The sequence below is a fragment of the Sander lucioperca genome, chromosome 21, assembly GCF_008315115.2.
Source record: "Sander lucioperca isolate FBNREF2018 chromosome 21, SLUC_FBN_1.2, whole genome shotgun sequence".
Taxonomy (NCBI): domain Eukaryota; kingdom Metazoa; phylum Chordata; class Actinopteri; order Perciformes; family Percidae; genus Sander; species Sander lucioperca.
The window spans coordinates 7618575-7631579 of record NC_050193.1 but is presented as its reverse complement, the minus strand read 5'-3'; the positions used below and the strand labels follow the sequence as shown (position 1 = coordinate 7631579).

Below are 13005 nucleotides of genomic sequence, written 5' to 3'. Positions count from 1 at the left end.
AAAGTTGAATGAGTTAGAACCATAATCTTTTATGTGCTGTCCTCCTCTCTATTCCCATGACACACTGGGGGCTCTGCAAAGACAGGGAGATCTTACAGCACGAAGGCTTAACAGCAAAGCAAAAATAATACAATCACACAAAAACAAAACACAAGCTAATCATTATGGCTCCAAACACATTACATATACAGTACATTCACACACACGGACTGCAAGACCACCCCTGAGAGCTGACCTGGCCATGCCCCCTGCTGCTCAGTGCTGGCGTGTGTCCAGAACAAACTGGGCCTCTCCGTAGGGAATAGTGGAGGCCTGAGGCCGTGCTGCTTAGCAGGCGCCGAGGGGGCGGCAGGATGCCAGTGGTCAGTCGCTGCCGGAGCTTCTGGGAATGGTGTCACACTCACAGGAACCCTCATCCTCACACCAGCCAGCTCCTGGGTTCAGGGCCGTGTGCAGAGGTCGAGAAAGAACAGCACTCCTACAACCAAGCAGCTGGATTCGCTGTCATGGATGAGCTCACTTTGGCCACCGTCCAAACAAGAGGCGAGCTAGGCCCATGAGCCAGGCCCCTGACATTTGGGCTGTCTCTATGAAGTCACTCTCTGAGTATAGATCAACACAGAGCAGCACACAGTCTCTGCACATAGGGCCACAAACAAAGTCTTGAGACTCTCTGAGGTTCATCCAAGGCCAGAGTGATGACAGGAAGACGAGTTATTTCTTAAGGAAGGATGGATTGGTAACACAAAAAAGGACGGAAACACATTTTATTAGAAACTGCAAAGAGGGCAAGGAGGCATGCAAGAAAAAACAGCATGTCTGCAAGGCTAAATTTTGTCTTATCATACCCTTAACCAGGATACTGTGAGCAGATAGCAACAAATCTTATCTAACAGAAAGACCATGACAACTCCAAGTGATGCTAAGTAACCAGATGCAGCACAAAGAAAGACACTTCCCAGAAAGCCACAATTTCCCTTATATAATCATGACGCAAGAGCATCTGTCCCTCACTGTTAACTGGTCAGACAGACGTTGTATACACACATATTACAAATATTGTAAATGTGAAATGAATGATGCATGTGGAACCTGAGAGGTGCTGGAGTTGATGATGGCTGTCAGACTCCTCCAGGACAACAGCAATAAGGAGGGAAGGCTAATAGGAGGCAATGCGCTCCAACAAGGCCAGTCCTCAGAAAACACAAGTGAAAAAAAACTGTTATCAGGTCTAAACATTGTCTACATTTTCAGGCTTGCCCAGTCTAGTTTGGTACACTTCTTACAGACAAGTGGCCTTCTAAACCAATAGGGAATGAGGAGAAATAGCAAAGGTCAACAGCTCAATATTATATTTCTATTCAATTAGCCAAATTATTTATAAAAATCTGTGTGTGCTGCTGATATAAAAACACACTGCCCATTACCTGTGGTCTGTAAAAGGACTGAGGCTTAGCAATTAACCCACATTCTCAAACTTACCCAGCTGCCTCCATTTCCAAATGACTATAATTCCAGACAACATGGCAATTTGCTAGGCAGAGAACGCATGCCTGGTGTGCTGCTGATTATGGCTTTTTGGAAACTTATAAAGACTGTGGTTTCCTGGAGGGAGACCGCATCAGCTGTCATATTCATAATTATAGCATTTCTGCTATTTCTATCAATCATGTAATTATCGTATCTCTGCTATTTCTATCAGTCATATAATTATCATATTCAGTCATTTCTACTAGAAACATTGTTTCTGCAATATCCTGAAGTTTTCTTTTAAGTCCAAATTCCATGACAACCATATGTGTATGCTGATTTGCTTTTCCACCTTATTTTCAGCACAAGCTTTGCTTTGAGTGCTTGAGTTGATATTTGAATGGCTAAGCCACAACAGACTTACGATCATTTGTTTGTAGAGAAAGACAAGTCTGAGCACATGAGGTGTGTGCTGCTGTCTTTACAATAACATTTCATACAGGTCCGACGCAGTGTCCACTGGACACACACACAGCGACTTTTCTGTCTACAGCTCCCTTTTCAAATCGCATACTTGATATAGGAAAATTAAAACTGTCACTTAAAAGTATAAGTCAACCTTAAAAGCACTTTATAATGATTTGTTTAAACTTTATTTAGAGGGCTGTAAGAAGTCCTGAACTCAAAGCCAATCTCGTTGTAACAGCTGCTCCACAGTACCCCCACTTCGTACATTAAGGGCAATTAAGGCCTGAGCTCCACTAATGAACCGGGCTAACAAGCTGGAGGAGGGTTGTTGCTCCCACACCAGGTGTTGAGGCCATACACAGGAAGTCGCAGCAGCAGTAACACCTGGGAATAATAAACTCTGTCAGCAGACAACAGCTCCATCTCAGGGCTACACCACTCCGAAAATACAAAGCGTCAGTGTATAGAACTGAAGCTTAATACAAGACTAGTTAAGTTTAACCATAAATAGGTGTAATTCAGAAGTACCTCTTAACTGTTATCAGGAACAACTTAAATATGATTGTTTAAAGTCAGTTTCCAACTGCATAAATCCCAAATTTCTGCCAACGACCCCCAGATTAAACATTTGCTGCACCAGCTCTTGTGCAAGAAAGTGTGCAATATTCGTAACATTATCAGATTTGGAACCAATGTGTTGAAGTACTGTGATTCATCACATATTTTATTATAATCGAGTTATAAAACTGCATGTGCCATGATAGTAGATTGTACTGTATCCATATTATCTAAATATAGCAGTGCTGCGGTCTGCGGTTTGTTTTAAAAGCAGTGAAAATTTCAGATTTTCTTCCTGTCTTTGCCCAGTGTGTAGCCTACACTCGCTTCCTTTAACCCAGAAAAGTATTAAACGAGTGAATAAACAAAAGGTTATCTGGAGGGCAACTAGTGTAATATTTGTCTCTGTGTCCACAACAGTTGATACATCGATTGTGAACGGGGAAGTGATTATAATTATATTTGCTTCTGTGACGTTGATACCAATCAGTAGATCATGAGGGAAATTAGAAACGCACAGTTTTTCTCTGGGCAATAACAGTAACAAGTCTTCTGACAGAGCCTAACTTTATTTACGTTACAACTGCACTCACATTGACCTCTGGTGAACAAAACAATTATGAACCATTATCAAAATCATGAGCTCTGAAAGGTCTATAATCTGCTGTTTATTTGGGAAATGCTGCAATGGTCTGAGAGTGATGATGTACCCATGTACCCAGCTAACAATATGAGTAACAACTAGATGCACCGATACCACTTTATTTTTTTCATACCAAGTACTTACTTTAAACCAATCACAATCGTCTTGGGCATCCCTAGTAACAACGCTGTCAATGTGTGTTAGTGTTTTTACAGTAGTTAAAAATCTTTAATTTCAGAGGTAGGACTGGATATGTTAAACTATGTAGGCTATAAAACAAAATGTAAATGCATAATAAATATTAGCAATGCTGTAGACAACTGGACCATGTTCTATATGGACAGATCCTTAAAACATGATTGCCCTTTCCACTACATAATCGTTAACTTGGGCAAACTGCTATGGGTACCACTTAATCTAATAATAACCAGAACAGTGCAAAGTGCAAAGAGGTCTTTCCTTATATCACATCAAACTTAGTCAATGAGGGAGCAGACCCCTCCCTTCCCCACTCCTCTAAAAGGCCACCATTGTATTTGAGGAATTGCCATGGCTACTGCCGGCAAACTGTAAGCCTTTTAAAATTATTAGCATTCCTCTCTACCCCAAGCACTGTAGCAAAGCTGCTCACTTTACCATCAATCCGTCCTGAGAGAAACACACCATTTCTTTCATTAGAAACTACAGGAATTTCCATCTGGCTGGGAATTAATTAAAGTCGAATTATGGGCTGCAGCAACATTGGGACTAGCCAGACAAATTTAACAACACCCATGGAGGGTAAGAGTGAATGTGGCCTTGTTAATGAGCATGGTAAGAGGCTAGCAAAGCCACTTGTCAGAGGCACAGTTATTAGGCAAGATAGAAGACAAATAACAATGTGACCATTGATACAGTATATCCATTTTTTTGTGAGTTATTTAGTATCGTCTTAGTATCTTCTTTATTCGAAATATACGTTTCTCAGAAGAGCTCGTCGTGTTCAATGTTTATTTATATGGCGTGGTACAACACAGGCATTTTCACCCCAATTCGGTGGCGCGATTACATTCAAAGTCATTGCAAAGACACAAATCACGCAATCGAACGATTAAAGCGTCACAAATATTTGCTTCGCTGCCCTGGTGTGAACACATTGTGAGAGTATTGGTAACAGCTAAAACAAGTGTGGCTTTAAATTGAAATGACCTCAAAGTTAGCATCACTTTTCCTGATTGGTTCATACAATTACATCATGTTAAGATTTCATTTTATTGATAATCACAGACATAAATGAGCAGTATTTTTATACTGGCATGTTTTGTGTTATGATGCAGATTTTTCATACTGATAGTAATCCAATTATGTGATACATTTTAAAACAGTAAGTAAAAGCACAAGTTAGTTGGCAGCACACACACAATTACAAGAGCTGCAGTAAGCCAAACAAATGGGATTAACATAGCAACAATGTTCAACCCAGTTTTATGAGAGTCCAAATACACATCAGTTTCCATGGGATAAACCTAGTTAAATTAATCATATTACAGAAAAATGTAATGCAATATAGTGATTACTAGCCTGGGGAGTTTCTGCAATGTAGGATAAACAATCAGTAACCACCTAATTCTAAAATAATGTAACATTTGTATCTTTGTTAGTGTGAGAAAGGGAAGCTGGCTGAGACAATGTGGCCACTATCAGACTCTAATGAGAAAACCTGGACCAATATGACACAACAGGCTCTGTTCCACAGGCAACAAGGGAGGCTCCACTATCAGGCCTGGAACTCCTGCAGTCTCTGGCACCTCCACCGATGCAGAAAAAGTAGGTCTGTATGGGACCCAAGGGGAAGTACGGCCCCAGTGACATTCCACGGTTTGTGCCAAAACGGCTAAATGGCAACCATTTCCCTGGAGTCTATGCAAACTACAGTTTCGGTTTCACCCCTCAGTGTTGTTCCAGGTACAGGTTACAAGTAAACAACTCTATTGAAACCATTTCCAAAGTCACACTAGACTGTGACCTGAATGGGACATGTGAGAAAGGTGTTATGCACAGACAACTACAATGAAAGCTTTATACAGGTGTGCTTTGGGTTTGGAAGTTGTAATAACAAAACCAAATCCAGCACACGTACTGTTTATTATTTTCACTTACTTACTAATAATTCATTTAAACCTTCATCAGGCAAGGATCAAAGGGCCGAAACATTACATTACATGTCATTTAGCTGACACTTTTATCCAAAGCGACTTACAATTGCTATACGTCAGAGGTCACACACCTCTGGAGCAATTAGGGGTTAAGCGTCTTGCGTCTTCAGGGACACATTGGTTGATGTATCGCAGTGGGAATCAAACCCGGATCTCCCACACCAAAGGTATGTGTCATATCCACTGCACCATCACCAGCCCTGTGCAGAAACAGTGTGCTGGAAACATCATTAACAAAGTGAGTACAAGTGATGACAGTGTGCTGGATTTTTTTTGTTTATCAGAGTTTTTCATCTGTATGCAAATTTTCTGGTGCGCAAGAACTTTGTAGTAATAATAGCAAAACGGGGAAAAGACTGATGTGATGGTTTCATCCTTCGTAAATTCTTACAGCATGTTGTCCACCTACAGCTGGTGCTCACAGCCACAGGTGATCAGGAAACCTGGACAGGGCTCTGCTGATGAAAGACAGAGTTAAGTTCAACATGGTGATAAAACATAAAATGTTTGCCGTTTGTATCTGCCCTCAGAAATCCTGGTTACCTTGGTAACCACCTGTGGCCTGGGGACTCCCAACCAATCACAAAGCTGATTCCTGTGGGTCCGTACTGTGGCAAGGTCACTCTCCCTGAAACAAACACCCCAGCACGACAACGTGTCACATACATACCAAAAGCATTTAACACAAAATAATATTTAATAACTGCATCCATTGTGACCACTAACCAATTAGTATCACTTAGCAGGGTCATGACATCATCCAGCATTTCTGGATTTATGACATCATCGTAGGTCAGCAGCATCTCGTACATCTGGCTGGCTGTTGTCTTTCTGATCTACAGTTGTAAGAGCGGAACAGTAAATGATTGTCCTGCTGTAGCTGTTGTTACACAAAGCAAAGTAAACAATCAAGACTAAGAGTCTACAGCCATGCTGATGGGAGTGTACTGACCAAAATGTTAACTTCAGCAACATTCGCTAATTAGCACTAAACACAAAGTACAGCTAAAGCTGACGCAAATGTCATTATTTTGCAAGTATTTGGTCATAAATCAAAGTACTTGACAAATTAAAGTATTGACCTGGTGATGGTGCTAGATAAAAAGCCAGGGCATCACTAAAATTAAATGACTAACTTAAGTTATTACAATTCATTCTGATGGGGGACATCATTGTCCAAACCAAATTTCATGTCAATTCAATGTCGAGCCATTTCACTCAAAACCACAAATGTCAATCTCATGGTGGCACTAGATGAAAACGTCAGGGAATCACCAAAGTCATTAGGACCATGAATTTCAGTGCAATTCATCCAATAGTTGTTGCGATCTCTCAGTCTGGACCAAAGTGGTGGACAAACCAACCAAATATCTGACATTGCCACACCTAGAGCTATACTGCAAGCATGGCTAAAAACAACAATGCAATACAATACTGTTACTGGCAATTTTAGCAGGATAAAGACAAATTTGACTTGCATTTGGAGAGTGTGAATTTTGTACCATAAAGCAGAGTGGATGTATTTTTTTAAATGCTGAAAGAGTTTGTCAGTGGTTTTATACATATATTAAGACTGGGTGAGTATTCCTGTCTTGTGAACTTACCACAGGGTAGGAATGGCAAAGTAGCATCAGCAGCTGGGACAAAACTTTCTTCCTCACCTCACCCTGGAACTGGATCAACCCACAGAAGCTGGGAAACACCAAACAGCACAGTCAACATGGATGATGTTTTCTACCTCAGTCCAGTATATAATGTGTTAATGAGATGGAGACTTACACAGTTACACAGGCGCGTAGCTTGGAGATATCTTTAGTCTTCTTGCACTCTTTGCAAAGGGCCAAAAGGTCCACACAGAACTGATGGCTAAGAAAAATAAAAACAGAAACACTTTAGCTCTCACACATATCATCCACTTTCCTTTTTTATTTTTTTAACAAAGCTGTCACAACACTCACTTATCTTGTGTGGTGAAGATTTCAAAGCAGCTGTTAGCAAGAATCTGATCGAGCATCTTAAGGAAAGGAATAGACACCCTATAAATAGGAAAAGAAAAAAGAATTTCACTCAAGTCACAGAGAGGATATTATGTTATGAGCATATTAAACTATTTTTCTGGTGGCTTGCAAGTGTGTTTAAGAATTAATCCTTTAATGTACTGATAACACTAGCAATGGATATGAGAAAATTAATTGGAAGATCACTCTACATATATGTATATAGCACTTTTTAAACACAGAAAAGTAAATAAACCAAAATGTTCCATCAACAGTAATAATAAACAACCATATGTAAGGAAAGCACAACATAAAAGCAGAGCAAAAATATTGCAACAGATGAAGGAAAAGGTGAGGTGGACACATCACTCCAGTTTAAAATGGAAAGGGCCTGAAGTAATACATCTAGCAAGGACAAGAAAATAAAGGTGTGTGTGTGTGTACCTGTCATTGCGGAGATTGTCTCTGAAGATGCTCAGCAATGCATCTCCAAATTGTGTCAGAGCAGCATGGTTGTCCTGGATTCCTCTCAGATAGTCAAACAATGACTGAGAAGAAAAATGCACCTAAAGGGAAGCAGCGGACAGCAGCAATAAATGTGGAGCAGCCTGATGGTTAAAACGGTGGACTAAAACAACAGAGACTCCCACTCGTTTTGAGGTTGGGTGATAGCTACGCCTGTTTATCAATCACCATCGCTGTCTGTAAAGGAGACCTATTATGTAGTATTTTCTCATAACTCATATCTATAATGTTACAATGTACAATGTTCATTTAAACATGGCCAAAGCCTAAAATAATGAGTTAAATGTATTAAAAAGAAATCCCTGTGAGCCAAAACCTCAGATTTCCCACTGTTCTGAACGCTACGGTTTCAACAGTTTTTTTCTACTCTTGGCTCCGTATGATGTCATACCGAGCCGGTTTTCTGTATATGGTCATATGCTCCAGGCAGGCACTACTGCGGTGGTTACGTTACATACCCTGCCACATGTATCTATTTGCTAACGTCAGGGAAACCTGTAATCTTGGCTGCAGATTTTGTTAATTTTGACGTTGACGGTAGAAAGTGCTGCTATATCCCATTGCAATCCACTGCTAACTACATGTAGCTACAAGCTAACGCTATAGTTAGCTGTAATCTTGGCTGCCGATGTTGTTAATTTCTCCCCAATTTGGATCACGTGTCCGTTGTGTAATATTTGGTTTAGAAGCCATTATTGATGATTTTTTTTATGGTACAAAGTCCTGCTATATACTCCGTTGCAGTCAGTCTTCACAGACTGTACAGAGGCAGCATCAGCAGAGCATGGATTCAGAGACTCCGGAGATGCGGAAACGCTGACCAATCAGAGCAGACTGGGCTTTATCAGGAGAGGGGCATCTCAGAGAAAGGGTAAATAGAGGGTGTGAGCGAGTGTTTTTTGAACATTAAAGCACGTAAACATGTTCTAGTAGAAACACAAAATACAAGTATGAACCTGAAAACGGTATATAATAGATCTCCTTTAAGGAATAAAATGTGAGGATATTAGTTGTAAAGTAAGGTACAGAGATTCTCTTTACATGTTACAATTTCCTGAACAATAACACTGACATGTTCAAAAATATTGTACTCCACAAATAATACTAAAGGAAAACAGAAGTAAAGATAGATGGTTTGAATACAAATAATAAATAACAATAAAACATAAAACCTGACTGTAATAACAAAATGACTGTGTACTTATTAGTGAGTAAGTGTGAACCTAAGGGGCCTTGGAAAGAAAAACAATAACAATTATGATATCATCAGGCTGCAGGAAAGGAAGTGTCGAACCTTGACACTTGCAACATAGCAACAAAACATAGCAACACAATGTGCTATAGGTAAACAAAATTACATAGAAACTGATTTACTCATCTACACTTAAATACAAAATTAATTTGTTTTTTTAATGTTTGTGTTTCAATGGTTAAATGCTATTTAAACATTTAGAATTCATATTACAAGAAATCATGCATAAATACTTCATACAGAATTAGGTTTCTCAGTCTTGGGACTCAGTTTCTGCTGTTTGACTTTTGCATGGCCTTATGATCTCTCTACATTGAGGCTGGCCTTCAAGGCAGTTCCTGGAAAGTTATTGGATGCTCAATCTCTCTCTGGCCTGTGTGAATATATGCCTGTGGTGTGAGAATGGTAATCTTGGCTCATGTATTGATGCAGTATTGGCTCAGTTTCCTGCATGCAATCCTGTACAAACATATCAGTCCTTCCCATCTCGGAGGATGTATCTGTGGCAAAGAAAGGCTGGAAGAGCAGGAGGTAAAAGCAAGATGAGAGCCACATCGTCTCTAAGGGAATATGTTACAGACTCCATTGGCAGATGAGTTCAACTTCACTGCTGCTATAATAGGCTTTAAACCTATTGTCTTTTATACATCCACAAACACTTAAAGTTAAAAATAACCCAACCTTCACAAATCTTTGTGAGCAGGACCTCTTCCGAATGATAGATTTTAAAAGGTTAGGTCATACTGGAGGAGGAGGGAGAACTTGAGGCCCCTGCTGAGCCTCCTGAGTGATAGTGTGCAAGGGGTCAGGAGTAGAAAGTATCAGACATGCTTTGAAGCGGTTATTTAGCACTGGATTGCAAAGATTCAACTGATGGAAAATTCCTGCTTGCCAGTACCACGAGGGACCCGTTAGATCAATTTGTTCTGGATAAGTTTGGATCAACGCTTCAAGCTCAAGTGGTTGCACAGTATTGCCAGCAGGGACAGGGAGGAGATAAGTCAAAATAACACAGCCTGATATCTGTAATTTTAAGAATTCATTGAAGGCCAGGCATTCTAGAGAGAGTAAGCGATAACAGTGCAGAGGATTGAGTAGACTAGATTAGACACATGGCTCCCCCTGTTGGCCTAAATTGCTCCTAAATAATAACAACCAAGAGCCCACTTTGCCAACTCATTACAGGCAGCAGGATTACTACCATCCAAAAAAAGAACAAAGAGTCAGGCCTTACTGTGTGATGAAAAAAAAGTAAACTTCTACAATGAAATGGGCCAATGCTGTATATATACTAACATCCCAGCCTGCTAATGAGCAAAGTGCAATGATTCACCATTAAGTGTGTTCTTCAATTTCATAATTATGTGAACTTCTTGTTTATGGCCTTAAAATGTTAATATAATTATAGACACTTCTACTAGATGAATATTGTAAGTGAAAGTGAAGTTTTATAAAATACAGATGGGTGACAAATTAAAGGAAAAACCAACATTAAGTGTCTTAATAAGGTGTGGGGAAACCATGAGCTGCCAAGAGAGCTCCACTGCTCCTTCTCCTAGATCATACAAGCTGCTGGTGGGATGGGAAACCTGTTCCCCCATTTGGTGTTTTGATGACGGTGGTGGAGAGTGCTGTCTAACAGGTAGGGTCCCAAATCACCCATAAGTGTTCAATTGGGTTGAGATCTGGCACAAGCCATAGCATATGATTCATACTCATCAAAGCATTTAGTGTCTTGCGTGTCTGCATTTGTTTTCGTTTTCTTTAAAATGTGTCACCCGTCTGTACATCGAACTGCTCTGATTAGACAATGTTCTACTCCTCCCATCATGGGTGACCTACTGTGGACTCGGTTATCCCTCCCACAGACACAGTGAGGCCCAGCAGGGTGTGGTACTGATACTGGGGCAGTCCAAGCAGCTGGGTGATATACTGGAAAGCTTGGGATGGAGCATTCCAGTTAAGACTGGTTGTGGTCTCACTGAAAGAAAGAGCAAGTGGAGTCAAAGATCAACAAATATCAGAAGTTGTTGCACATACAATTGTTGCACATCATACTTTTCATATTGTATTTGCCAAAACAAACAAAACAGTGTAGTGTTCACTGCAACTGTTAAGCCCCTGACACACCGACCAGACGGCCGACCCTCGGCAGAAAAGGCAGTTGGACTGATCAGTCTCCCCGAGTTGGTCAAAAAAGTGCCTCGGAACACACCAATGCGACGAGATGTAATACACCTCCATAACAGCAGGTGCCGCTAATCTGTATTGTCACCCAAAAATGAAAACCGGCAGCTGATTGGACGAACGCATCACGTGGGTCTGGTTTCTCCGGAAATTCAAAGCCAGACTGTCATGGCTGATTGTTCAGAATACGATCTCATATTTTACTAAAATAGTTCACCGAAACGTGTTTCTGAAAACATTTTAAGCTAGAAATAGGCCATGCAGTTGCTGAATCTGTCTTCATTTCAGATCGACAAAAGTCAGTTTAAAAGATTTTTGTCCGATTTTGAGAGACTCTAGTCATGCTCATCCCGCTCCTTGTTTCCGGGTTAGCACTCTACCAATCAAATTGGTCATTTGAGTCTGACTGCCGGCAGTGCCCGCCATCCGATTCAACATGTCAAATCGGCCAAAATGAAGGCCGACGGCACACCGAACAGACTCGAGTCACTGACCTCGTCAGACTGTCCGATGGCCGATTATCGGGTTAGTGTGTCACCACCTTTAGAGCTTGTAATGCTGCTGGATGAGCTGCAAATTGAGGGACAGGAGTGACTCACACAGGGAAAATGCTCAACAACTCCTCTTGGTGGGGGATGTGAGGTACTGCAGGCTCTGTGCTGTGCAGGAGGCGCAGGAAGACGTTGCCAGCGTGGGCTCTGTAGTGGTCAATCTTCTCTGCTGCCTGCTGGGCCAGGCAGCACATCATACACTTCACTCTGCAGAATAGTAAGACATAGAGAAAAGAATTGTGATTTTATTCTGTAAATCAGAAATCGATGCAGGGTGTTACTAAGGTATCACCAAATTGGCTATTTGTGTTAAGTTATTATACCAACTTCTGCACCTTTTTAGCTAGGTTTCTGGTGACAAACAATTATCATGAATTAATTAATCTAACACTATAAATAAACCCAAAGGCAACACTGGGTGTGAATTCCACCATGATCAACTAGTGTCCTATCAACAGTAAAAGTAAATCTTATGCAATTCTTTTCATCCTGTTACTTTATTATAATTACAAAACCTGCATGATCCAAGTTGGATAGACTTAGGCTGAGGTATTGTGGCCACACCTTGAGACATTGAAGTGACACCAAAGATTACTCAAGCCAATGAACAACACCAAGTCTGAGACTGACTGACATTACAATTTTTATGTTCACCTGCTGGTGACGTAAAACACAGGTTGGAGATTATCTAGATGTATGGTGAGGTTAATAAAAAACAAGCCAAGAGTTGGTGTTACTCAGTCTTCCATTTGCTACTCACAGGTCTGGCAAAAGGATCTCTGGAGCAATGCTGGCCACCAGCTTAGTCACATCCATCAGACTAGTCATCGCTGCCTCTCTCACCCTGGGCACATCACAGAGAGAGTAAATGACATGGTCCTAAATCTACCTTACACACATTGACCTGGGTCATTATGATCTCAACAATCTATTAAAGCAGCGAAATAATCTTTTAGAACAAACATGACAAATGATTCACTCATACAAATAAAACATAAGATGGTACAAGGATGCACGCCATAATTTGAAGCTAATATTTCATTGTCACTGGTAGATTTGGCAATTTTATAGTCAAATTAGCTTTATCTCTGCAGAGCACAGTTTCTTTATGTGAAATGTTAATCACAGCATTCTTTTTAAAGTCACACCCTGAAACAGA

At 40.6% G+C, this 13005-nt stretch overlaps 1 protein-coding gene across 3 annotated transcripts in view; it reads right to left on the bottom strand.

Moving 5' to 3' along the window:
- Positions 1-3151: 3151 nt before the first annotated feature.
- Positions 3152-13005, bottom strand: part of tbcd (tubulin folding cofactor D) — a 33070-nt gene continuing 23216 nt past the window's right edge. Inside the window, exons 30-41 of one of the 3 annotated variants that reach the window (XM_035996770.1) lie at positions 12607-12690; positions 11895-12053; positions 10951-11089; positions 7776-7897; positions 7293-7370; positions 7114-7200; positions 6939-7026; positions 6061-6170; positions 5878-5962; positions 5583-5792; positions 4467-5245; positions 3152-4429 (exon numbers count right to left, since the gene is read on the bottom strand). In XM_035996770.1, coding sequence (XP_035852663.1) covers positions 5769-5792; positions 5878-5962; positions 6061-6170; positions 6939-7026; positions 7114-7200; positions 7293-7370; positions 7776-7897; positions 10951-11089; positions 11895-12053; positions 12607-12690 — 976 coding nt within the window. In that variant the 3' untranslated portion in view covers positions 3152-4429; positions 4467-5245; positions 5583-5768. Of the gene's footprint in view, positions 5246-5582; positions 5793-5877; positions 5963-6060; positions 6171-6938; positions 7027-7113; positions 7201-7292; positions 7371-7775; positions 7898-10950; positions 11090-11894; positions 12054-12606; positions 12691-13005 lie in introns of all 3 variants that reach the window. The other 2 variants (XM_031312589.2, XM_031312590.2) reach the window with 2 other exon arrangements.